This window comes from Oncorhynchus mykiss, chromosome 6 (assembly GCF_057628025.1).
Source record: "Oncorhynchus mykiss isolate SJ-2025 chromosome 6, ASM5762802v1, whole genome shotgun sequence".
Classification (NCBI taxonomy): domain Eukaryota; kingdom Metazoa; phylum Chordata; class Actinopteri; order Salmoniformes; family Salmonidae; genus Oncorhynchus; species Oncorhynchus mykiss.
In genome coordinates, this window is record NC_143027.1 from 80,055,001 (window position 1) to 80,082,500 (window position 27,500).

At 42.3% G+C, this 27,500-nt stretch overlaps 1 protein-coding gene across 2 annotated transcripts in view; it reads left to right on the forward strand.

Moving 5' to 3' along the window:
• The window catches only part of LOC110526764 (fibrillin-1), a 161,127-nt gene that overhangs the window by 7,303 nt on the left and 126,324 nt on the right, over positions 1-27,500 (forward strand). For both annotated transcript variants that reach the window (XM_090239009.1, XM_090239010.1), the window contains exons 4-6: positions 1,628-1,726; positions 4,824-4,919; positions 5,131-5,226. In XM_090239009.1, coding sequence (XP_090095135.1) covers positions 1,628-1,726; positions 4,824-4,919; positions 5,131-5,226 — 291 coding nt within the window. The remainder of the gene's footprint in view (positions 1-1,627; positions 1,727-4,823; positions 4,920-5,130; positions 5,227-27,500) is intronic.

Consider the following 27,500-nt stretch of genomic DNA (forward strand, 5'->3'; position numbering starts at 1 on the left):
ATGGGCAAATGTTCTTGGGAAGCCTAACATATTTTGCATGTGTTATAGTAATATGTCTGTGTAGGTAAGTTAGGGTGTACTGACTGTCTCATAGTAATATGTCTGTGAAGGTAAGGCAGGGTGTACTGACTGTCTCATAGTAATATGTCTGTGAAGGTAAGGCAGGGTGTACTGACTGTCTCATAGTAATATGTCTGTGAAGGTAAGGCAGGGTGTACTGTGTAGTGTTGAGTATAGTATGATGAGTGCTTGTAACACTATGAGGTTAGTGTGTTTGTGTCTGAGCCAGGCTGGTGGGCGGGCCCAAACCCGGTCCTGTTCCAGAACGCTGTGGTCCTGGCCCACAATGTCCTGTGGCGCAGTAGGGAGGCGGCCCAGCTCTCTCTATGGGCAGCTAGTGCTGTTTGTCCAATTAGCTTAGCCAGACACAGCATGGCTCTGAGATAACTAACTCATTAAGACTTAGCTATCCCGTCATACTCTGATAAGACAGGAAATCAAAACGTACTGAAGGTGTTTAACCCTCAAGCTGCCAATGACCCCAGTCCGTAGGCTACTTACTATACAGTATGTGCGTGGGACCAACATGATATGCTATAATACCAAGGTTAAAGTGAGCCTGAACTGTTCAGATCAGAGAAGTGAAACAGTGAAGTGATACTTCAGTCAAATGAAAGGTGATGTCAGTTTGTCTCCTGAGTCTGAATGGGTCTACTCTCTGAGATGTTATTTTGCCCTGGCCAGAGAGTAGCAGGCATCTCTCTCTCTCCCTCTCTCTCTCTCTCTCTCTTTCTCTCTCTCTCTCTCTCTCTCTCTCTCTCTCTCTCTCTCTCTCTCTCTCTCTCTTTCTCAGGAAAGCAGGGAACTTGTATCAGAGTTGGGTTCAGGAAGCCCGTAGCAGGGTGGTGGGTTGCACAGGACTGTGTGATTGGGATTGTGATTGCGGCCTGGCTGCCTGCCTGCCTGCCTCTAATGACATTGTTTAGCAGTGGAGTCTTGGGACACAGGGTCACTCTCCCCAGGCTCCCTGTCTCCCTCTACCTGACTGGACTGGACTGGGGGGGGGGGGGGGGGGGGGGGGGGGGGTGTGTGTAACAGCTCCAGGCTACCTGCCTGAATACTGTCGTTAAGTCTGTACTGTATGACCACCCAAAAGTAGTGAATACTGGGTAGAAAATAGCAGCACCACAGTCCTACCAGATGGACTCCAGTATTACAGTACTAAACCCCATACCAGCCATGATGAGGGCTGAGCAACAGAACAGACATATTTGGCCAACAGGAGTTGTATGTCTCAAATGAAAGCTCCTGATGAGGTCTCTCTTCTGGTTAGCTGGGATGGTCAACTCTACAGTGAGAGACTGAAGGGGGAGAAGCTAGTGACAGCCAATAAAAACCCTTCTGTTGTAGACTAGAGGGACCAGAGTTTTTCCTAACCAGGTAACCTGACCTGCACAAACTCTAGGCCCTATGGGCATAACGTTTGAATGTGCTGTCCTGTAAGATTAGGAGAATCTCTCCTCCTCATAATCAACTCAGATGACTGTGTTTATAGATCCATGCAGACTGTGTGTGGTTCTGAGGTGTGTGTGTTGTACTGACGTGTTGTCTCTCTGGTCCTCTGCAGCTATCTGTCGGAGCTCGTGTGGAGACGGGTTCTGCTCCAGACCCAACATGTGTACCTGTCCCACCGGATCCATCTCTCCTTCTTGTGGATCCATGTCAGGTACTGTCAGACCAACACCAGAGCAGAACAATAAGCTAGAAATGATGTACAACAGTGTCTATCAACCGTATCTCTACACATTCAGATAGAACACTGCTTTACAGGGACTTTGTCTTTAAAAGCTTTAGGGCTGGATTCAGTCCGTAGCGCCGAACACCTGCATTGTAGTGCGGTTGAAATGTGAAGGTCATTTTTGATTGAGATGACATATAGAGGGTTTACTGAGAATGCGGTCTCCGCAAAAGCAGCTATAACGCTGATCTACTGAATGAATCCAGCCCTTAGTTTCCCTGTATGAGCCAGATAAATGTGTTTAGGAAGGAACAGCCTTATCCCCAGGCCCACCACACCCCAGCCCACATCTGACTGTAGTCTATCACCACCTTACTTTAGCCTGGTGTCCATTCTTCCATTTCAAAGGCTTTCACTGCCTTTACTAACAAGGACTTCAACATATGAAACAGATAATAGAAATTCTAGATCCATGTATGAGAATGTTTCTTGGACCCAGTCAGCCAAGTCTAGGTCCACCACGCCCCATCCCTCTGCTTCCCTCTAACTCTCCTCTGTGGATTTAAAAAAGACATCCACTGTTACACATCACTGAAGTCTGCAACATGGGAACCGGCATATTTGTAATATTTTCCCACTTGGCAGCATAAACAATGTCTGGTGTTGAGAGGTGTGAAACAGAGAACTCAGATGCAGAAATCTGTTCTGTTTCCTTCTCTGGAGAACTGAGATTCAGAGTTACAGAGTTGGAGAGCTGCAGGGCTGGGCTGTTAGAGCTGATGGACTAGGATGGAGGCTGTTAGAGCTGATGGACTAGGATGGAGGCTGTTAGAGCTGATGGACTAGGAGGGAGGCTGTTAGAGCTGATGGACTAGGATGGAGGCTGTTAGAGCTGATGGACTAGGAGGGAGGCTGTTAGAGCTGATGGACTAGGAGGGAGGCTGTTAGAGCTGATGGACTAGAGGGAGGCTGTTAGAGCTGATGGAATAGGATGGAGGCTGTTAGAGCTGATGGACTAGGAGGGAGGCTGTTAGAGCTGATGGACTAGGAGGGAGGCTGTTAGAGCTGATGGACTAGGAGGGAGGCTGTTAGAGCTGATGGACTAGGAGGGAGGCTGTTAGAGCTGATGGACTAGGAGGGAGGCTGTTAGAGCTGATGGACTAGGATGGAGGCTGTTAGAGCTGATGGACTAGGAGGGAGGCTGTTAGAGCTGATGGACTAGGATGGAGGCTGTTAGAGCTGATGGACTAGGAGGGAGGCTGTTAGAGCTGATGGACTAGGAGGGAGGCTGTTAGAGCTGATGGACTAGGAGGGAGGCTGTTAGAGCTGATGGACTAGGATGGAGGCTGTTAGAGCTGATGGACTAGGAGGGAGGCTGTTAGAGCTGATGGACTAGGATGGAGGCTGTTAGAGCTGATGGACTAGGAGGGAGCTGTTAGAGCTGATGGACTAGGAGGGAGGCTGTTAGAGCTGATGGACTAGGAGGGAGGCTGTTAGAGCTGATGGACTAGGAGGGAGGCTGTTAGAGCTGATGGACTAGGATGGAGGCTGTTAGAGCTGATGGACTAGGAGGGAGGCTGTTAGAGCTGATGGACTAGGATGGAGGCTGTTAGAGCTGATGGACTAGGAGGGAGGCTGTTAGAGCTGATGGACTAGGAGGGAGGCTGTTAGAGCTGATGGACTAGGAGGGAGGCTGTTAGAGCTGATGGACTAGGAGGGAGGCTGTTAGAGCTGATGGACTAGGAGGGAGGCTGTTAGAGCTGATGGACTAGGAGGGAGGCTGTTAGAGCTGATGGACTAGGAGGGAGGCTGTTAGAGCTGATGGACTAGGAGGGAGGCTGTTAGAGCTAATGGACTAGGAGGGAGGGTGGGCGGGATGGAGGGAGGAGGGAGGCTGTTGTTTTGGCAGTGATTGCTACAGTCCAGATTGTTTTGTGGTTTCTACCATGACTATTGGATGATGTTATATCCTGTCTCCTGGTTGTGTTAGAGTGTGTGTGCTGGGAGCAGGGTGGTATTCAGTAGGGCACACCGTAGCAAAATACTTTGAAACAGAGAAATGAAGTGAGCCTTTCTTATTGAACAGGTTCAGGTAGTACCTCCCTGTTTCACTCTGTTTCAAAAGGTGTTCTCCTGTTTCTTGCCTACTGAAAAGACTAGCTGCACAGAATCTAAAATGTGCAACGACACTCCACCAAAACTTAACATAACTCTCCAAAAACAACCCAACCATACAGTACACCACAGAGCTCATGAAGAATTGATCTATTTTGCCGTGCTGCTCTCCCTTGAATAGCAGCTGAACTGTGAAGCTGATTGTTCAGTCTCAGGGCAGAATGGGTGTGTGTGTTGGAAGAGTTCCATAGTCAACATCTACTAATGCTTGTTGCAGCGTTGAGTAGAGCAGCTCAGAGCAGTGTTGGGCCGTGTGCTCATCTGTTTTCACACAATCAATTTGAGCGAATATTATATCTGAATGGGATTTATGATAAACACAATTCGTAGGGAACTTTGGTGCGTTTGTACTGAAAGTGTAGCCCTATCTGTGTGTTTGTATTGTAAGCTTAACCTGGTGTGTGTGTGTGTGTGTGTGAGGGGAGGGGGTCTGGTGTGGGTGTATGGGTTTTGTATACTGACTTTAACAAACCCCCCCTCACTCCCTTTCTCTCTCTCTCTCTCTCTCTCTCTCTCTCTCTCTCTCTCTCTCTCTCTCTCTCTCTCCCTCTCTCTCTCTCTCTCTCTCTCTCTCTCTCTCTCTCTCTCTCTGTCTCCCCCCTTCTCTCCATCCTCTCTCTCTCTGCTCGCATATCTTCCCCCCTCTCTCTCTCTCTTTTCTCGCATGTCTCCCCCCCCCCTCTCTCTCTCTCTCTCCCCCCCCTCTCTCTCTCTCTCTATCTCTCCCTCTCTCTCTCTCTCTCTCTCTCTCTCTCTCTCTCTCTCTGTCTCCCCCTTCTCTCCATCCTCTCTCTCTCTGCTCGCATATCTTCCCCCCTCTCTCTCTCTCTTTTCTCGCATGTCTTCCCCCCCCCCCTCTCTCTCTCTCTCCTCCCCCCCTCCCTCCCTCCCTCCCTCCAACCCCCACCAGTCCAAAACTGTAACATCCGCTGTATGAACGGTGGGAGCTGTGCTGATGACCACTGCCAGTGTCAGAAAGGATACGTGGGAAACCACTGTGGTCAACGTAAGAACCGCTATATACACACAACCACTATATACACACAATACAACCATTATATGACCACTTTACAACCACTACACAACTATTACACAACCTCTACACAACCACTGTACAACCAATATACAGCCACCTGTATAAACACTGTATAAACACTATAGGTGGGATCCTAACCTGAGATCCCTGGTGTATTTCTGTCTTTCTCTCTCCCATGCAGCGGTGTGTGAGACAGGTTGTCAGAATGGAGGACGGTGTGTGGCTCCTAACCGCTGTGTTTGTACCTACGGCTTCACGGGGGCACAGTGTGAGAGAGGTAGGATCACAGTTCTCATTTATACCTCTGTCTGTCTGTCTGTCTGTCTGTCTGTCTGTCTGTCTGTCTGTCTGTCTGTTCTGTCTGTCTGTCTGTCTGTCTGTCTGTCTGTCTGTCTGTCTGTCTGTCTGTCTGTCTGTCTGTCTCTCTGTCTGTCTGTCTGTCTGTCTGTCTGTCTGTCTGTCTGTCTGTCTGTCTGTCTCTCTGTCTGTCTGTCTGTCTGTCTGTCTGTCTGTCTGTCAGAATTGACATGTTCTCAGAATGAGGACAGCTGACAGTGTTGATAGCGTGACATGTTTGCTTCATACACAACAGTGTGTTTTATTGTCCAGAACATGGTTTGTTGTTGAACACTGCGCCTGTCACGCTGTGTTCCTAAATGACGGTTATTTTCCACATCTGCTGAAAGACTGAGGTCTGGAAAATGTCCAGGTCTATTGGATGTTTGCTGTTGGTTGCCCCCACCAGCGTCCTGGTGTGCTCTGAACTCTGGTAAAACACTGTGGAGTTACTATTGCAAATAAAGATAATGATATTGAAAGACATAAAAAACAGAAAGTACTTCAGTAAGTATAAAGGCTCTATATAAATCCATTCCATGTAGGCGGGGCTTAGAGGGTAGCATAGTTGATGCATCCTTATTGGTCAACCAGTTTTGGAGTATTATCTCCACATCATGTTTTGATAGGTGGGATGTTTAATGACACAGAGAAAGACTAGAGGGAAGGGTGCCCCTACTGGCCTCCAGCACCACTTCCAGTAACATCTGGTCTCCCATCCAGGGACCAACCAGGACCAACCCTGTTTAGCTCCAGAACCAAACCATCAGTGGGATGCAGGGTGGGGTGCTGTTGGAATGTGCCAAACTTGAAACGGCAGAAAAATGATTGTAGGCGAAGAGGGAGGCATTTGATCACGATCAAGTTTTTATTGAAAATGTTTCATTTAAAACTATTGCATTCATTTACAATTAATTAGTGTGAGCATTTAAAAATTATACTTTTGGATTTATGTTTTGCTTTCAATATCATTATTATTGTTGGCAGCGCTAAGAATTTTGTTCTCGATTTCAGATGCTTTTCTTGATATTAATGACGCAAAAGTAACTCCTTAGAAAACATGTACACACACACACACACACACACACACACACACACACACACACACACACACACACACACACACACACACACACACACATACACATACACACACACACGAAGAGATGCAAGACGTACGTAGGTCTCTGTCTCTAGCGATGGTGTGACCCCTGGAGGTTGTAGCAGTGACCTTGTAAAGATAATATTTAGTTTAACAGCAGAACACTAATTGCTGTCCTCCTCACACACAGATGGGCTGCGTCTTTACTCTGAAATGGTCCCCTTGCCTCTGCTACTTTCCTTCAGGGTTACTGATAACTGACAGGACAGATTTGGTTCTGGGGTGAAGCTCTCTGTTTATCTGAAATGATTTGGTCCTTCCCCTGCTCAGATAGAGCTGACACAGGGTACAATGTGTGTGTGTGTTCTGTTTGTGTGTGTATCTGTCCCTAGAGACTGTCCCACCCTGATACTGGGCTTAGAACTCAACCAGCTGAGGAACGCATGCACACACGCACACTCAAACACGCACACACATACATAGTGTACATACTGCTCGTCCAACATCTCATTCCAAAGTCATGGCCATTAATATGGAGTTGGTCCCCCCTTTGCTGCTATAACAGCCTCCACTCTTCTGGGAAGGCTTTCCACTAGATGTTGGAACATTGCTGCAGGGACTTGCTTCCATTCAACAATGAGCATTTATGCGGTTGGACGCTGATGTTGGGCGATTAGGCCTGTCTCGCAGTCGGCATTCCAATTCATCCCAAAGATACATTTCTGTATGGACCTCGTATTGTGCATGGGGGCATTGTCATGCTGAAACAGGAAAGGGCCTTCCTCAACAGTTGGCACCATGCATTCGGGCAGGTGCGGTTCTCCTGGCATCCACCAAACCCAGATTTGTCCGTTGGACTGCCAGATGGTGAAGCGGAATTCATCACTCCAGAGAACGCGTTTCCACTGCTCCAGAGTCCAATGGTGGCGAACTTCACACCACTCCAGCCGACGCTTGGCATTGCGCATGGTGATCTTAGGCTTGTGTGCTGTTGCTCGGCCATGTAAACCTCTTCACAGAAATGTGACAAACTGACTTTTGGAAAAATGACATCCTATGACGGTGCCACGTTGAAAGTCACTGAGCTCTTCAGTAAGGCCATTCTACTGCCAATATTTGTCTATGGAGATTTATACACCTGTCAGCAACGGGTGTGGCTGAAATAGAATCCACTCATTTGTATATATAGTGTACATACTGTACATACAGTGCCTTGCGAAAGTATTCGGCCCCCTTGAACTTTGCGACCTTTAGCCACATTTCAGGCTTCAAACATAAAGATATAAAACTGTATTTTTTGTGAAGAATCAACAACAAGTGGGACACAATCATGAAGTGGAACGACATTTATTGGATATTTCAAACTTTTTTAACAAATCAAAAACTGAAAAATTGGGCGTGCAAAATTATTCAGCCCCTTCAGTGAGGATCTCTGAATGATCCAATGTTGACCTAAATGACTAATGATGATAAATACAATCCACCTGTGTGTAATCAAGTCTCCGTATAAATGCACCTGCACTGTGATAGTCTCAGAGGTCCGTTAAAAGCGCAGAGAGCATCATGAAGAACAAGGAACACACCAGGCAGGTCCGAGATACTGTTGTGAAGAAGTTTAAAGCCGGATTTGGATACAAAAAGATTTCCCAAGCTTTAAACATCCCAAGGAGCACTGTGCAAGTGATAATATTGAAATGGAAGGAGTATCAGACCACTGCAAATCTACCAAGACCTGGCCGTCCCTCTAAACTTTCAGCTCATACAAGGAGAAGACTGATCAGAGACGCAGCCAAGAGGCCCATGATCACTCTGGATGCAGAGATCTACAGCTGAGGTGGGAGACTCTGTCCATAGGACAACAATCAGTCGTGTATTGCACAAATCTGGCCTTTATGGAAGAGTGGCAAGAAGAAAGCCATTTCTTAAAGATATCCATAAAAAGTGTTGTTTAAAGTTTGCCACAAGCCACCTGGGAGACACACCAAACATGTGGAAGAAGGTGCTCTGGTCAGATGAACCCAAAATTGAACTTTTTGGCAACAATGCAAAACGTTATGTTTGGCGTAAAAGCAACACAGCTGAACACACCATCCCCACTGTCAAACATGGTGGTGGCAGCATCATGGTTTGGGCCTGCTTTTCTTCTGCAGGAACAGGGAAGATGGTTAAAATTGATGGGAAGATGGATGGAGCCAAATACAGGACCATTCTGGAAGAAAACCTGATGGAGTCTGCAAAAGACCTGAGACTGGGACGGAGATTTGTCTTCCAACAAGACAATGATCCAAAACATAAAGCAAAATCTACAATGGAATGGTTCAAAAATAAACATATCCAGGTGTTAGAATGGCCAAGTCAAAGTCCCGACCTGAATCCAATCGAGAATCTGTGGAAAGAACTGAAAACTGCTGTTCACAAATGCTCTCCATCCAACCTCACTGAGCTCGAGCTGTTTTGCAAGGAGGAATGGGAAAAAATGTCAGTCTCTCGATGTGCAAAACTGATAGAGACATACCCCAAGCGACTTACAGCTGTAATCGCAGCAAAACGTGGCGCTACAAAGTATTAACTTAAGGGGGCTGAATAATTTTGCACGCCCAATTTTTCAGTTTTTGATTTGTTAAAAAGAAGTTTGAAATATCCAATAAATGTCGTTCCACTTCATGATTGTGTCCCACTTGTTGTTGATTCTTCACACAAAAAATACAGTTTTATATCTTTATGTTTGAAGCCTGAAATGTGGCAAAAGGTCGCAAAGTTCAAGGGGGCCGAATACTTTCGCAAGGCACTGTACATACATACATGCATACATACATACTGTACATACATACATACATACATACATACATACATACATACATACATACATACTGTACATACATACATACATACATACATACATGCATGCATGCATACATACATACATACATACATACATACATACATACTGTACATACATACATACTGTACATACATACATACATACATACATACTGTACATACATACATACATACATACTGTACATACATACATACATACTGTACATACATACATACATACATACATACACACATACTGTACATACATACATACATACATACATACATGCATGCATGCATACATACATACATACTGTACATACATACATACATACATACATACATACTGTACATACATACATGCATACCTGCATGCATACATACACACATACATACATACATGCATACATACATACTGTACATACATACATACGTACATACTGTACATACATACATACATACATACATACATACACACATACATACATACATACATACATACATACATACATACTGTACATACATACATACATACATACATACTGTACATACATACATACATACATACATAATACTGTACATACATACATACATACATACATACATACGTACATACTGTACATACTGTACATACGTACATACATACATACTGTACATCCATACTGTACATACATACATACTGTACATCCATACTGTACATACATACATACATACATACATACTTACATACTGTACATACTGTACATACATACATACATACATACATACATACATATATACATACATACTGTACATACATACATACATACATACTGTACATCCATACTGTACATACATACATACTGTACATACATACTTTACATACATACATACATACATACATACATACTGTACATACTGTACATACTGAACATGCATACATACATACATACATACATACATACTTACATACATACATACATACATACATATATATATACTGTACATACATACATACATACATACATACATACTGTACATACATACATACATACTGTACATACATACATACTTACATACATACATACATACATACATACATACTGTACATACTGTACATACTGTACATACATACATACATACATACATACATACATACATACTTACATACATACTGTACAAACATACTGTACATACATACATACATACATACATACTGTACATACTGTACATACTGTACATACATACGTACATACATACATACATACATACACACACACACACACACACACACACACACACACACACACACACACACACACACACACACACACACACACACACACACACACGCATGCACACAGGCAAGATATGGCATTTATATCCATGGTTTGAGAAGGTTGTATGGTCAGAGAGAGAGAGAAAGAAAGGGAGAGTGAGACAAAGGGAGAGAGATCGAGAGAGAGAGAGAGAGAGAGAGAGAGAGAGAGGGAGAGAGAGAGAGAGAGAGAGAGAGAGGAAAGGGAGAGAGGAAAGGAAAGGGAGAGAGGAAAGGAGAGGGAGAGAGAAAGGGAGAAGGAGAGAAGAAAGGGAGAGGGAGAGAGGAAAGGAGAGGGAGAGAGGAAAGAAGAGGGAGAGAGGAAAGGAGATGGAGAGAAAGGGAGAGGGAGAGAGGAAAGGAGAGGGAGAGAGGAAATAAGAGGGAGAGAGAAAGGGAGAGGGAGAGAGGAAAGGAGAGCGAGAGGAAAGGAGAGGGAGAGAGAAATGGAGGGGGAGAGAAAGGGCGAGAGAAAGGGAGAAGAAGAGAGGAAAGGAGAGGGAGAGAGAAAGGGAGAAGGAGAGAGGAAAGGAGAGGGAGAGAGAAAGGGAGAGGGAGAGAGGAAAGGAGAGAGAGAGAGGAAAGGAGAGGGAGAGAGAAATGGAGGGGGAGAGAAAGGGAGAGAGAAAGGGAGAAGGAGAGAGGAAAGGAGAGGGAGAGAAAGGGAGAAGGAGAGAGGAAAGGAGAGGGAGAAAGAAAGGGAGAAGGAGAGAGGAAAGGAGAGGGAGAGAGAAAGGGAGAGGGAGAGAGGAAAGGAGAGGGAGAGAGAAAGGGAGAGAGAAAGGGAGAGGGAGAGAGGAAAGGAGAGGGAGAGAAAGGGAGAGAGAAAGGGAGAAGGAGAGAGGAAAGGAGAGGAGAGGGAGAGAGAAAGGGAGAGGGAGAGGGAGAGAGGAAAGGAAAGGAAGGGTGTGTGTCTAGCAGAGAAATGTGGAAAAGATGGACAGATTTCTGTATAAACATGATATCTGGAGTGTCTCCAGGAAAGTCAGTTGACCCAGTTCATGATGGGTTTCCCCTCTTTCCTTCCCTTCTTGTCTTCTCTTCACACCAGACCTACTGCTGTTGTGGAAACACTCAGGTATCGTCTAGTGCCACGAGGCTTTCATGACCTGACCATGTGACCTGACCAGGCAAACTCCTAGCCCTAGTCACGAATCCTGCCATAGTTCTGCAGAGGTTCAGATTGGAACTCTTCTGGAATGAAATACGTCATTATGACTAATCAAAACATCCAGAGAGAGTTCCGTTTGTGCCCAATAACTTTTAGATGATGTGTAAAAGTTAGTTCTAAAGTAGAACACAAACAAGTTGATTATGACACATTTACTTGGAATTGTTATTGATCTGACCATTGACTGGGGCACCAAGTCTGTAGTTCTGTAGAGAGGCTGGGTAGGGCACCAAGTCTGTAGTCCTGTAAGGGAATACCCCCCTGATTTGGACAAAAACAAATGGCGGTATATTGGCATTGGACAAACCATATACACGATGGTCAATACCACCCAATTTGGCGTTGATTCATGCAAAGTATATTGCAAATGCCATATGGCAATTGCCAATTGTAACACTTCAAAATTCCAATAGGGGGCGTGTGCGTTCCACCGGGGCATTTCATATTGCAAATGGCACCCAAGTCAACATCCAAAAGCCAAATTTTGAAAAATGACATTTTTTAAAAAAAACTTAAAAACCCTTAAAAAAGTGCTTTCTGGACCTTTTTTCGAAATTCTTTCGAGTTTTTTGTCAATTACACATGGGTAAGTACTGTATGAGTATACTTTTGTCATCATATATATATATTTTTTAAGTACATGCGCATAAGGCATATGTTTTGTCCATTTGCAATATGATTTCATAGGAAGTCAAAAGTCAAAAGTCAAAAATGTCAAAATTTGGTAAAAAACTTCACACATCCTTAAAAAAGTGCTTTCTGGACCTTTTTTCAAAATTCTTTCGATTTTTGTGTCAATTACACATGTATAAGAACTTTATCAACATACTTTAGTCATACTTTATTATCATATATATATATATTTTTTTTTACTTGTGCATAAGGCATATGTTTTCTCCATTTGGAATATGATTTCATAGGAAGTCAAAAGTCAAAAGTCAAAAATGTCAAAATTTGGTAAAAAACTTCACACATCCTTAAAAAAGTGCTTTCTTGACCTTTTTTCAAAATTCTTTCGATTTTTGTGTCAATAACACATGTATAAGAACTTTATCAACATACTTTAGTCATGCTTTATTATCATATTTTTTTTACTTGTGCATAAGGCATATGTTTTCTCCATTTGCAATATGATGTCATAGGAAGTCAAAAGTCTAAGTCAAAAGTAAATATTTTCCTCCGTGCAACTGATGATCTAAAATGTGCAACAAAATTTTTTGGATTTTTTTTGTTTATGTTTCCTTACTTTTTCAAAGTCACTGTGCATTTGCAATATGTTTTAATGGGCAGATACCATCACGAATTTGTCATGCTCAAAATTCAAACTTTACTTTGCTCAAACTATACCTTGGTCAACTTGTATTACATATTTCTTTTTGTTTTACTTGTGCATAAGGCATATGTTTTCTCCATTTGCAATATGATGTCATAGGAAGTCAAAAGTCAAAGTCAAAAGTAAACATTTTCCTCCGTGCACCTGGTGATCTGAAATGTGCACCTGGTGACCTGAAATGTGCACCTGGTGATCTAAAATATGCAACTGGTAACCCAAAAAAAAAATTTTGGGATGTTTTTTTGTTTATGTTTCCTTACTTTTTCAAAGTCACTGTACATTTGCAATATGTTTTAATGGGCAGGTACCATCACGAATTTGTCATGCTCAAAATTCAAACTTTACTTTGCTCAAACTATACCTTGGTCAACTTGTATTACATATTTCTTTTTGTTTTACTTGTGCATAAGGCATATGTTTTCTCCATTTGCAATATGATGTCATAGGAAGTCAAAAGTCAAAGTCAAAAGTAAATATTTTCCTCCGTGCACCTGGTGATCTGAAATGTGCACCTGGTGACCTGAAATGTGCACCTGGTGATCTAAAATATGCAACTGGTAACCCCAAAAAAAAATTTTGGGATGTTTTTTTGTTTATGTTTCCTTACTTTTTCAAAGTCACTGTGCATTTGCAATATGTTTTAATGGGCAGGTACCATCACGAATTTGTCATGCTCAGAATTCAAGCTTGTGATCTAAAATATGCAGCTGGTTACCCAACATTTTTTGGGATGTTTTTTTGTTTATGTTTCCTTACTTTTTCAAAGTCTCTGTGCATTTGCAATATGTTTTAATGGGCAGGTACCATCACGAATTTGTTTATCGAATTTGTTTATGTTTCCTTACTTTTTCAAAGTCACTGTGCATTTGCAATATGTTTCAATGGGCAGGTACCATCACGAATTTGTCATGCTCAAAATTTTTTAGATGTATTTTTTTTTGTTTCCTTACTTTTTCAAAGTCACTGTGCATTTGGAATATGTTTTAATGGGCAGGTACCATCACGAATTTGTTTATCGAATTTGTTTATGTTTCCTTACTTTTTCAAAGTCACTGTGCATTTGCAATATGTTTCAATGGGCAGGTACCATCACGAATTTGTCATGCTCAAAAAATTTTAGATGTATTTTTTTTTGTTTCTTACTTTTTCAAAGTCACTGTGCATTTGGAATATGTTTTAATGGGCAGGTACCATCACGAATTTGTTTATCGAATTTGTTTATGTTTCCTTACTTTTTCAAAGTCACTGTGCATTTGCAATATGTTTCAATGGGCAGGTACCATCACGAATTTGTCATGCTCAAAAAATTTTAGATGTATTTTTTTTTGTTTCTTACTTTTTCAAAGTCACTGTGCATTTGGAATATGTTTTAATGGGCAGGTACCATCACAAATTTGTTTATCGAATTTGTTTATGTTTCCTTACTTTTTCAAAGTCACTGTGCATTTGCAATATGTTTCAATGGGCAGGTACCATCACGAATTTGTCATGCTCAAAATTTTTTAGATGTATTTTTTTTTGTTTCCTTACTTTTTCAAAGTCACTGTGCATTTGGAATATGTTTTAATGGGCAGGTACCATCACGAATTTGTTTATCGAATTTGTTTATGTTTCCTTACTTTTTCAAAGTCACTGTGCATTTGCAATATGTTTCAATGGGCAGGTACCATCACGAATTTGTTTATCGAATTTGTTTATGTTTCCTTACTTTTTCAAAGTCACTGTGCATTTGCAATATGTTTCAATGGGCAGGTACCATCACGAATTTGTCATGCTCAAAAAATTTTAGATGTATTTTTTTTTGTTTCTTACTTTTTCAAAGTCACTGTGCATTTGGAATATGTTTTAATGGGCAGGTACCATCACGAATTTGTTTATCGAATTTGTTTATGTTTCCTTACTTTTTCAAAGTCACTGTGCATTTGCAATATGTTTCAATGGGCAGGTACCATCACGAATTTGTCATGCTCAAAATTTTTTAGATGTATTTTTTTTTGTTTCCTTACTTTTTCAAAGTCACTGTGCATTTGGAATATGTTTTAATGGGCAGGTACCATCACGAATTTGTTTATCGAATTTGTTTATGTTTCCTTACTTTTTCAAAGTCACTGTGCATTTGCAATATGTTTCAATGGGCAGGTACCATCACGAATTTGTTTATCGAATTTGTTTATGTTTCCTTACTTTTTCAAAGTCACTGTGCATTTGCAATATGTTTCAATGGGCAGGTACCATCACGAATTTGTCATGCTCAAAATTTTTTAGATGTATTTTTTTTTGTTTCTTACTTTTTCAAAGTCACTGTGCATTTGGAATATGTTTTAATGGGCAGGTACCATCACGAATTTGTTTATCGAATTTGTTTATGTTTCCTTACTTTTTCAAAGTCACTGTGCATTTGCAATATGTTTCAATGGGCAGGTACCATCACGAATTTGTCATGCTCAAAAAATTTTAGATGTATTTTTTTTTGTTTCTTACTTTTTCAAAGTCACTGTGCATTTGGAATATGTTTTAATGGGCAGGTACCATCACGAATTTGTTTATCGAATTTGTTTATGTTTCCTTACTTTTTCAAAGTCACTGTGCATTTGCAATATGTTTCAATGGGCAGGTACCATCACGAATTTGTCATGCTCAAAATTTTTTAGATGTATTTTTTTTTGTTTCCTTACTTTTTCAAAGTCACTGTGCATTTGGAATATGTTTTAATGGGCAGGTACCATCACGAATTTGTTTATCGAATTTGTTTATGTTTCCTTACTTTTTCAAAGTCACTGTGCATTTGCAATATGTTTCAATGGGCAGGTACCATCACGAATTTGTCATGCTCAAAATTTTTTAGATGTATTTTTTTTTGTTTCCTTACTTTTTCAAAGTCACTGTGCATTTGGAATATGTTTTAATGGGCAGGTACCATCACGAATTTGTTTATCGAATTTGTTTATGTTTCCTTACTTTTTCAAAGTCACTGTGCATTTGCAATATGTTTCAATGGGCAGGTACCATCACGAATTTGTTTATCGAATTTGTTTATGTTTCCTTACTTTTTCAAAGTCACTGTGCATTTGCAATATGTTTCAATGGGCAGGTACCATCACGAATTTGTCATGCTCAACATTTTTTAGATGTATTTTTTTTTGTTTCTTACTTTTTCAAAGTCACTGTGCATTTGGAATATGTTTTAATGGGCAGGTACCATCACGAATTTGTTTATCGAATTTGTTTATGTTTCCTTACTTTTTCAAAGTCACTGTGCATTTGCAATATGTTTCAATGGGCAGGTACCATCACGAATTTGTCATGCTCAAAAAATTTTAGATGTATTTTTTTTTGTTTCTTACTTTTTCAAAGTCACTGTGCATTTGGAATATGTTTTAATGGGCAGGTACCATCACGAATTTGTTTATCGAATTTGTTTATGTTTCCTTACTTTTTCAAAGTCACTGTGCATTTGCAATATGTTTCAATGGGCAGGTACCATCACGAATTTGTCATGCTCAACATTTTTTAGATGTATTTTTTTTTGTTTCTTACTTTTTCAAAGTCACTGTGCATTTGGAATATGTTTTAATGGGCAGGTACCATCACGAATTTGTTTATCGAATTTGTTTATGTTTCCTTACTTTTTCAAAGTCACTGTGCATTTGCAATATGTTTCAATGGGCAGGTACCATCACGAATTTGTCATGCTCAAAAAATTTTAGATGTATTTTTTTTTGTTTCTTACTTTTTCAAAGTCACTGTGCATTTGGAATATGTTTTAATGGGCAGGTACCATCACGAATTTGTTTATCGAATTTGTTTATGTTTCCTTACTTTTTCAAAGTCACTGTGCATTTGCAATATGTTTCAATGGGCAGGTACCATCACGAATTTGTCATGCTCAAAAAATTTTAGATGTATTTTTTTTTGTTTCTTACTTTTTCAAAGTCACTGTGCATTTGGAATATGTTTTAATGGGCAGGTACCATCACGAATTTGTTTATCGAATTTGTTTATGTTTCCTTACTTTTTCAAAGTCACTGTGCATTTGCAATATGTTTCAATGGGCAGGTACCATCACGAATTTGTCATGCTCAAAATTTTTTAGATGTATTTTTTTTTGTTTCCTTACTTTTTCAAAGTCACTGTGCATTTGGAATATGTTTTAATGGGCAGGTACCATCACGAATTTGTTTATCGAATTTGTTTATGTTTCCTTACTTTTTCAAAGTCACTGTGCATTTGCAATATGTTTCAATGGGCAGGTACCATCACGAATTTGTTTATCGAATTTGTTTATGTTTCCTTACTTTTTCAAAGTCACTGTGCATTTGCAATATGTTTCAATGGGCAGGTACCATCACGAATTTGTCATGCTCAAAATTTTTTAGATGTATTTTTTTTTGTTTCTTACTTTTTCAAAGTCACTGTGCATTTGGAATATGTTTTAATGGGCAGGTACCATCACGAATTTGTTTATCGAATTTGTTTATGTTTCCTTACTTTTTCAAAGTCACTGTGCATTTGCAATATGTTTCAATGGGCAGGTACCATCACGAATTTGTCATGCTCAAAATTTTTTAGATGTATTTTTTTTTGTTTCTTACTTTTTCAAAGTCACTGTGCATTTGGAATATGTTTTAATGGGCAGGTACCATCACGAATTTGTTTATCGAATTTGTTTATGTTTCCTTACTTTTTCAAAGTCACTGTGCATTTGCAATATGTTTCAATGGGCAGGTACCATCACGAATTTGTCATGCTCAAAATTTTTTAGATGTATTTTTTTTTGTTTCTTACTTTTTCAAAGTCACTGTGCATTTGGAATATGTTTTAATGGGCAGGTACCATCACGAATTTGTTTATCGAATTTGTTTATGTTTCCTTACTTTTTCAAAGTCACTGTGCATTTGCAATATGTTTCAATGGGCAGGTACCATCACGAATTTGTCATGCTCAAAATTTTTTAGATGTATTTTTTTTTGTTTCCTTACTTTTTCAAAGTCACTGTGCATTTGGAATATGTTTTAATGGGCAGGTACCATCACGAATTTGTTTATCGAATTTGTTTATGTTTCCTTACTTTTTCAAAGTCACTGTGCATTTGCAATATGTTTCAATGGGCAGGTACCATCACGAATTTGTTTATCGAATTTGTTTATGTTTCCTTACTTTTTCAAAGTCACTGTGCATTTGCAATATGTTTCAATGGGCAGGTACCATCACGAATTTGTTTATCGAATTTGTTTATGTTTCCTTACTTTTTCAAAGTCACTGTGCATTTGCAATATGTTTCAATGGGCAGGTACCATCACGAATTTGTCATGCTCAAAATTTTTTAGATGTATTTTTTTTTGTTTCTTACTTTTTCAAAGTCACTGTGCATTTGGAATATGTTTTAATGGGCAGGTACCATCACGAATTTGTTTATCGAATTTGTTTATGTTTCCTTACTTTTTCAAAGTCACTGTGCATTTGCAATATGTTTCAATGGGCAGGTACCATCACGAATTTGTCATGCTCAAAATTTTTTAGATGTATTTTTTTTTGTTTCCTTACTTTTTCAAAGTCACTGTGCATTTGGAATATGTTTTAATGGGCAGGTACCATCACGAATTTGTTTATCGAATTTGTTTATGTTTCCTTACTTTTTCAAAGTCACTGTGCATTTGCAATATGTTTCAATGGGCAGGTACCATCACGAATTTGTTTATCGAATTTGTTTATGTTTCCTTACTTTTTCAAAGTCACTGTGCATTTGCAATATGTTTCAATGGGCAGGTACCATCACGAATTTGTCATGCTCAAAATTTTTTAGATGTATTTTTTTTTGTTTCTTACTTTTTCAAAGTCACTGTGCATTTGGAATATGTTTTAATGGGCAGGTACCATCACGAATTTGTTTATCGAATTTGTTTATGTTTCCTTACTTTTTCAAAGTCACTGTGCATTTGCAATATGTTTCAATGGGCAGGTACCATCACGAATTTGTTTATCGAATTTGTTTATGTTTCCTTACTTTTTCAAAGTCACTGTGCATTTGCAATATGTTTCAATGGGCAGGTACCATCACGAATTTGTTTATCGAATTTGTTTATGTTTCCTTACTTTTTCAAAGTCACTGTGCATTTGCAATATGTTTCAATGGGCAGGTACCATCACGAATTTGTCATGCTCAAAAAATTTTAGATGTATTTTTTTTTGTTTCCTTACTTTTTCAAAGTCACTGTGCATTTGGAATATGTTTCAATGGGCAGGTACCATCACGAATTTGTCATGCTCAAAAAATTTTAGATGTATTTTTTTTTGTTTCTTACTTTTTCAAAGTCACTGTGCATTTGCAATATGTTTTAATGGGCAGGTACCATCACGAATTTGTCATGCTATAAAAATCCTGCAGGAATGTGAAATTGACTGGCCCGATGAACTCGGGATGGCTTTGCAGTGATTCTGGGTCATCTCAATCGCTCGTTTGGGTTGATTTCAGAATGTCGCTTTTGGTGATGTTTTTTCACTATAGAATCATATTGCAAATGTACAAGAGTCAAGTGGACAAGAGTCCATCAGTCAATTAGATATCATTCTGACCACCAAACTGATACAAACTGACACCAAACCCACTTTTTCCAACTCGTTTAGTAGCCAACTATTACATACTTCAGAGCTGGCCCAAAATTCACAACGCCTTCGGTACAAACCATAAAAAAACCATAAAACACGTAGTTACGTTCTAGCTGCGGGTCCATTTCTTATGTTATGTGTTGGCCTAGCTGAGGCGACCCCGAATCCCAAGTTTCGGCTCGATAGGTCATTTGGTGTCCGAGAAAAACCCTAATTGGTGCTGAAAATGCACTATTTTCCATGACTTGCTACGGGGTCCTTGAATGAGATATCGGACAGAAACGTTGGGGTCTGTCTATATGGGCCGAGACGTTCGCAATGCACCTAGTCTTGCGACTCTGGGACATTTCTAAATGTCGTCATTTTCGTGATGCAAAAATGAATTGAAGTTATTTCAAATGTACGAGGCTGTTTCTCGGTCCGAGAACCTTCTAGAGCCACGTAACTCACCACGCACCATCTACGGGAGGTCTAGAACAGGTTTCTAAAGTTTCGGAACTCTAGGTCCGACGGTTCTTTTTTAGCTCCAACAAAGCTAACTATTGGAGCCACTGTCTGTCTCTACGCACCCCAATACGTCCCTCCATCCAAGTTGTGTTTTAGTGCAATTTTTTTTTCCTTTGATTTTTTTTGGGAAAAATGACTGATTTACAGTTCATGGGGGTTGCCTAATCACACATATGAAGTTTTGGAAAGATCAGACTTTTTTAACCCTTCGAAACAGCCCCTGAGACACCAATTATGGCACTTCCGGTTGGCACAGGAAGTTATAAATCAACACATATCCTCATTGGGGTATGCTGTTACAGAATCCTGAGTTTTAAGTCCTTACGTTAAGAATTGACTGATCTACACAGGGTTGAATGCACTATGTCTATCAAACTGCATGCATTGTATGGGTAAACACTTTTAGGGGCATTTTAACCACTTCCGGTTGGTCCAGGAAGCTTAGAATCAACACAGGTAGACCTCATAGTGGCCTGATGGACTGGTACCGAAGACAGGTTCATACGGCATTCATAACCCACATAGGCCTCAGGTTGAAATTAGGGGTGCAGGCAATGTATTCCTATGGGGAGAGATGACACTGTAATCTGTGAGATCAAAAAACACTGTTTTACTGTGAAGGGTTAATGCCACACGGTCAAGGTTAGGCTTGTTGAGATCGGGAGGACCTTAGGAACATTCAAGTGGTGGAATTTTTCTTCTCACCCTAACGGTTCTCTCACTGTCACTCAAAAGCAAATGACATTGTGGTGCAGGCTTCATTTTGGGCCTTCTATTCTAATGGTTGCTGCGCCTAGACCGAGCGAGCTACGGTCAAGCGGGATAGCTCGTTGAACTCAGAACAGTCTGGAGACTATGGTGATGCCATTTTTTGTGTTGATTTCAGAATGCCATTTTGGTGATGGTCCCTCTCCGTTTAAACATATTGCAAATGTACAAAAGTCAACTAGCAAGTCAGTGTCCATCAGTCAATTAGATGTCATTATGACACCAAATGGATATCAATTGACACCAAACCCACTTTTTCCTACTCATTTAGTAGCCAACTATCACATATGTCAGAGCAGGCCCATAATTCACAGCGCCTCTAGTTGAAAACATAATAAAAAGGTAAAACACATAGTTACGTTCTAGCTGCGGGTCCAGTTCGGACATTATGTGAAGTCCTATGTGAGGCGACCCCGAATCCCGAGTTTCGGCTCGATAGGTCATTTGGTGTCCGAGAAAAACCCTAATTGGTGCTGAAAATCCACTATTTTCCATGACTTGCTACGGGGTCCTTGAATGAGCTATCGGACAGAAACTTTGGGGTCCGTCTCTATGGGCCGAGCCGGTTTCAACGCACCTAGCCTTGCGTCTCTGAGACTTTTCTAAACGTCGTCATTTTCGTGATGCAAAAATGAATTGAAGTTATTTCAAATGTACGAGGCTGTTTCTCGGTCCGAGAACCGTCTAGAGCCACGTAACTCGCCACGCACCATGGCCCGGAGGTCTAGAACAGGTTTCTAAAGTTTCGGAACTCTAGGTCCGACCGTTCTTTTTTAGCTCCAACAAAGCTAACTATTGCGGCCACTGTCTGTCTCTACGCACCCCAATACGTCCCTCCATCCAAGTTGTGTTTTAGTGCAATTTTTTTTTCCTTTGATTTTTTTTGGGAAAAATGACTGATTTACAGTTCATGGGGGTTGCCTAATCACATATATGAAGTTTTGGACAGATCTGACTTTTTTAACCCTTCGAAACAGCCCCTGAGACACCAATTATGGCACTTCCGGTTGGCACAGGAAGCTATAAATCACCACATGTCTTGATTGACATGGCCACTTACAGAATCCTGAGTTTTAAGTCCTTACGTTAAGAATTGACTGATCTACACAGGGTTGAATGCACCATGTCTATCAAACTGCAGGCAGTGTATGGGTAAACACTTTTAGGGTGATTTGAACCACTTCCGGTTGGTCCAGGAAGCTTAGAATCAACACAGGTAGACCTCATAGTGGCCTGATGGACTGGTACCGAAGACAGGTTCATACGGCATTCATAACCCACATAGGCCTCAGGTTGAATTTTGTGGTGCAGGCTATGTATTCCTATGGGGAGAGATGACACTGTAATCTGTGAGATCAAAAAACACTGTTTTACTGTTAAGGGTTAATGCCACACGGTCAAGGTTAGGCTTGTTCAGATCGGGGGGACCTTAGGAACATTCCTATGGTGGAATTTTTCTTCTCACCCTAACGGTTCTCTCACTGTCACTCAAAAGCAAATGACATTGTGGGGCAGGCTTCATTTTGGGCCTAATATTCTAATGGTTGCTGCGCCTAGACCGAGCGAGCTACGGTCAAGCGGGATAGCTCGTTGAACTCAGCACAGTCTGGAGACTATGGTGATGCCATTTTTTGTGTTGATTTCAGAATGCCATTTTGGTGATGGTCCCTCTCTGTTTAAACATATTGCAAATGTACAAAAGTCAACTAGCAAGTCAGTGTCCATCAGTCAATTAGATGTCATTATGACACCAAACCCACTGTTTCCTACTCATTTAGATGCCAACTATCATATATGTCAGAGCAGTCCCATAATTCACAGCGCCTCTAGTTTAAAACATAATAAAAAGGTAAAACACATAGTTACGTTCTAGCTGCGGGTCCAGTTCGGACATTATGCGAAGTCCTATGTGAGGCGACCCCGAATCCCGAGTTTCGGCTCGATAGGTCATTTGGTGTCCGAGAAAAACCCTAATTGGTGCTGAAAATCCACTTATTTCCATGCCTTGCTACGGGGTCCTTGAACGAGCTATCGGACAGAAACTTTGGGGTCCGTCTCTATGGGCCGAGCCGGTTTCAACGCACCTAGCCTTGCGTCTCTGAGACTTTTCTAAACGTCGTCATTTTCGTGATGCAAAAATGAATTGAAGTTATTGCGAATGTACGAGGCTGTTTCTCGGTCCGAGAACCATCTAGAGCCACGTAACTCGCCACGCACCATGGCCCGGAGGTCTAGAACAGGTTTCTAAAGTTTCGGAACTCTAGGTCCGACCGTTCTTTTTTAGCTCGAACAAAGCTAACTATTGCGGCCACTGTCTGTCTCTACGCACCCCAATACGTCCCTCCATCCAAGTTGTGTTTTAGTGCAATTTTTTTTTCCTTTGATTTTTTTTGGGAAAAATGACTGATTTACAGTTCATGGGGGTTGCCTAATCACATATATGAAGTTTTGGACAGATCTGAATTTTTTAACCCTTCGAAACAGCCCCTGAGACACCAATTATGGCACTTCCGGTTGGCACAGGAAGCTATAAGTCACCGCATATCCTCATTGGGGTATGCTGTTACAGAATCCTGAGTTTTAAGTCCTTACGTTAAGAATTGACTGATCTACACAGGGTTGAATGCACCATGTCTATCAAACTGCAGGCAGTGTATGGGTAAACACTTTTAGGGTGATTTGAACCACTTCCGGTTGGTCCAGGAAGCTTAGAATCGACACAGGTAGACCTCACAGTGGCCTGATGGACTGGTACCGAAGACAGGTTCATACGGCATTCATAACCCACATAGGCCTCAGGTTGAAATTAGGGGTGCAGGCAATGTATTCCTATGGGGAGAGATGACACTGTAATCTGTGAGATCAAAAAACCCTGTTTTACTGTGAAGGGTTAATGCCACACGGTCAAGGTTAGGCTTGTTGAGATCGGGAGGACCTTAGGAACATTCATGTGGTGGAATTTTTCTTCTCACCCTAACGGTTCTCTCACTGTCACTCAAAAGCAAATGACATTGTGGGGCAGGCTTCATTTTGGGCCTACTGTTCTAATGGTCGGTTATTGTGTTATTTCAGAAAATCATAGAAAATCACAGAAATGTCGCAGAGCTCCGCAGCACACTTTAAAAAGATTCGTATGAACACCCTGCAACTGGATCTGTAACCGTTGAAAAAAAAAAATGCCTATTTGTGACCATCACCAATTTGTCATTGTTCCGTTTCTCTTAAATGACGATAGATAAATGGCTGGTTCTTTTTTTATTGACACCGGAGGCTCCTTGGCTTTGACCTGAAGTGGAAAAATAATTTCTCTACTTCCATTTTAAGCCTTTAATCCCAGAAAAATGGCCGTAGCTCAAAAACCGTCGAGGCCTAGACGCCATCCCGTTCGGGGCCAACTGCCCCTTGAGCCAAACCTACGCTCGCCAAGTTTCGGCTTCGAAATATTTTCAGTTTTTGAGATAAGGCCCCGTCGCGATTCGTGATGTTTTGCCAAATTGCCATATGATTCCGTATGCCATCTGGTGGGAGTGTCCGGGACGGCGGAAAAACGGTCCGAAACTTGTTTTTTTTTTTAAACGGGAACCGAAAGTCCGACAAAGTTCATTCGACGACTTCCCGGTAGGTCTGGCCCTACCGCACGGCCCGACGCCGACCGCGAATTTTACAAACGATTTCGGACGTCGGGTAAGGGACCGTACATTTGCAATATGGACTTTCTCACTGATCATACACGAAATGCCGAAATGTTCCCTTAAGGTATGTAGAGGTGCTGGTGGGGCACCAAGTCTGTAGTCCTGTAGAGAGGCTGGGTAGGGCACCAAGTCTGTAGTCCTGTAGAGAGGCTGGGTAGGGCACCAAGTCTGTAGTCCCGTAGAGAGGCTGGGTAGGGCACCAAGTCTGTAGTCCTGTAGAGGGGCTGGGTAGGGCACCAAGTCTGTAGTCCCGTAGAGAGGCTGGGTAGGGCACCAAGTCTGTAGTCCTGTAGAGGGGCTGGGTAGGGCACCAAGTCTGTAGTCCTGTAGAGGGGCTGGGTAGGGCACCAAGTCTGTAGTCCCGTAGAGAGGCTGGGTAGGGCACCAAGTCTGTAGTCCCGTAGAGAGGCTGGGTAGGGCACCAAGTCTGTAGTCCTGTAGAGAGGCTGGGTAGGGCACCAAGTCTGTAGTCCTGTAGAGGTGCTGGTGGGGCACCAAGTCTGTAGTCCTGTAGAGAGGCTGGGTAGGGCACCAAGTCTGTAGTCCTGTAGAGAGGCTGGGTAGGGCACCAAGTCTGTAGTCCCGTAGAGAGGCTGGGTAGGGCACCAAGTCTGTAGTCCTGTAGAGGGGCTGGGTAGGGCACCAAGTCTGTAGTCCCGTAGAGAGGCTGGGTAGGGCACCAAGTCTGTAGTCCTGTAGAGGGGCTGGGTAGGGCACCAAGTCTGTAGTCCTGTAGAGGGGCTGGGTAGGGCACCAAGTCTGTAGTCCCGTAGAGAGGCTGGGTAGGGCACCAAGTCTGTAGTCCCGTAGAGAGGCTGGGTAGGGCACCAAGTCTGTAGTCCTGTAGAGGGGCTGGGTGGGGCACCAAGTCTGTAGTCCTGTAGAGGTGCTGGGTAGGGCACCAAGTCTGTAGTCCTGTAGAGGGGCTGGGTAGGGCACCAAGTCTGTAGTCCTGTAGAGGGGCTGGGTGGGGCACCAAGTCTGTAGTCCTGTAGAGGTACTGGGTGGGGCACCAAGTCTGTAGTCCTGTAGAGGTGCTGGGTAGGGCACCAAGTCTGTAGTCCTGTAGAGGGGCTGGGTGGGGCACCAAGTCTGTAGTCCTGTAGAGGGGCTGATACTGAGAGTGTGTGTTAACATGTCGGATTGTTCCCAGATGTTGTAAGAGGACATGGGTGGATCCCCTAGCTGTAAAGAGGGGGAGGGGTAGGGGGAGGGGGGGGGGGGGGGGGGGGAGTAAAAAGAGAAGGAAGAAGAAAGGAGATGAATGCTAGAATGACACCACATTCACCCTACAGCTCTGTTCTGTTTACCTCAGAACACACACACGCACGCACGCACACTCACACACACACACGCACGCACACACACGCACACACACACACACACGCACACGCACACACGCACACACACACACACTCACGCACTCACGCACACACGCACACACACACACGCACACGCGCACGCGCACACACGCACACACACACACGCACACACGCACACATGCACACGCACACGCACACACACACACACACACACACACACGCACACACACACACACACACACACACACACACACACACACACACACACACAATGAATGCAGCGGTTTCTTTTAATGGCTTTGTGTTTGTCTTTCTAGTTTTCCTTGTTTCTCAATCTCCTGTCAGTAATGACCAGTGCATGTGTGTGAGTATGTGTGTGTGTGAGATTGTGTATGGTTGTAATGAGCAGGTATCATGTCAGATGGATTATGTGTCAAGCAGCAGCTCCAGTGTAATGTGATGAGAGAGAGACCTTCGCCAGTGTTTAGAATGATCTCTGTGCTGATTTATAGAAGACGTCTAGTGAAATCTCTCCTCATTCTCTCTAATTCTGCTTCCCCTAAACCAGACAGAGCAGACAGTCTACTGTAGACACCTGTGTTGCTGGTCAGTCTGCAGCTGGGTGTGCCAGTCATTTTAATGTTCAGGTTGAAGGTCTTGTCTGCACTGAGACAGTCTGGGTCAGCACTATCTGATCAAACTACAAAGGATGGAAGTGCACTTTCTCTCCAACACGCTAACCTTGAACCTAACGTTAACCTCAGCCCTAACCTTAAATTAAAACAACATAGTTACTTGCTTAATCCTTGTTCATCAATTTTGACTATAGCTAGTTGACCTTGCAGCACGGCCTGGCCGTCTAGTGAAAGTTGTCTGGATCCTACTGAGTGGAAGTGAGAGTGGGGATCCTGCTCAGTCTGGTCTGGAGATAAATACTGAGTGGAAGTGAGAGTGGGGATCCTGCTCAGTCTGGTCTGGAGATCACTACTGAGTGGAAGTGAGAGTGGGGATCCTGCTCAGTCTGGTCTGGAGATAAATACTGAGTGGAAGTGAGAGTGGGGATCCTGCTCAGTCTGGTCTGGAGATCACTACTGAGTGGAAGTGAGAGTGGGGTTCCTGCTCAGTCTGGTCTGGAGATCACTACTGAGTGAAAGTGAGAGTGGGGATCCTGCTCAGTCTGGTCTGGAGATAAATACTGAGTGGAAATGAGAGTGGGGATCCTGCTCAGTCTGGTCTGGAGATCACTACTGAGTGGAAGTGAGAGTGGGGTTCCTGCTCAGTCTGGTCTGGAGATCACTACTGAGTGGAAGTGAGAGTGGGGTTCCTGCTCAGTCTGGTCTGGAGATCACTACTGAGTGGAAGTGAGAGTGAGGTTCCTGCTCAGGCTGGTGTGGAGATCACTACTGAGTGGAAGTGAGAGTGGGGTTCCTGCTCAGTCTGGTCTGGTAAAACACTTAGAACAGCACATATACCAGACTGAGAGAGACAGAGAGTTGAGGGAAAGGAGAGAGAGAGAAGGTGGAGGGAGAGGGATTGAGAGAAAGAGAGAGTGAGAGAGAGAGACAGAGAGTGAGAGAGAAAGAGAGAGAGTGAGAGA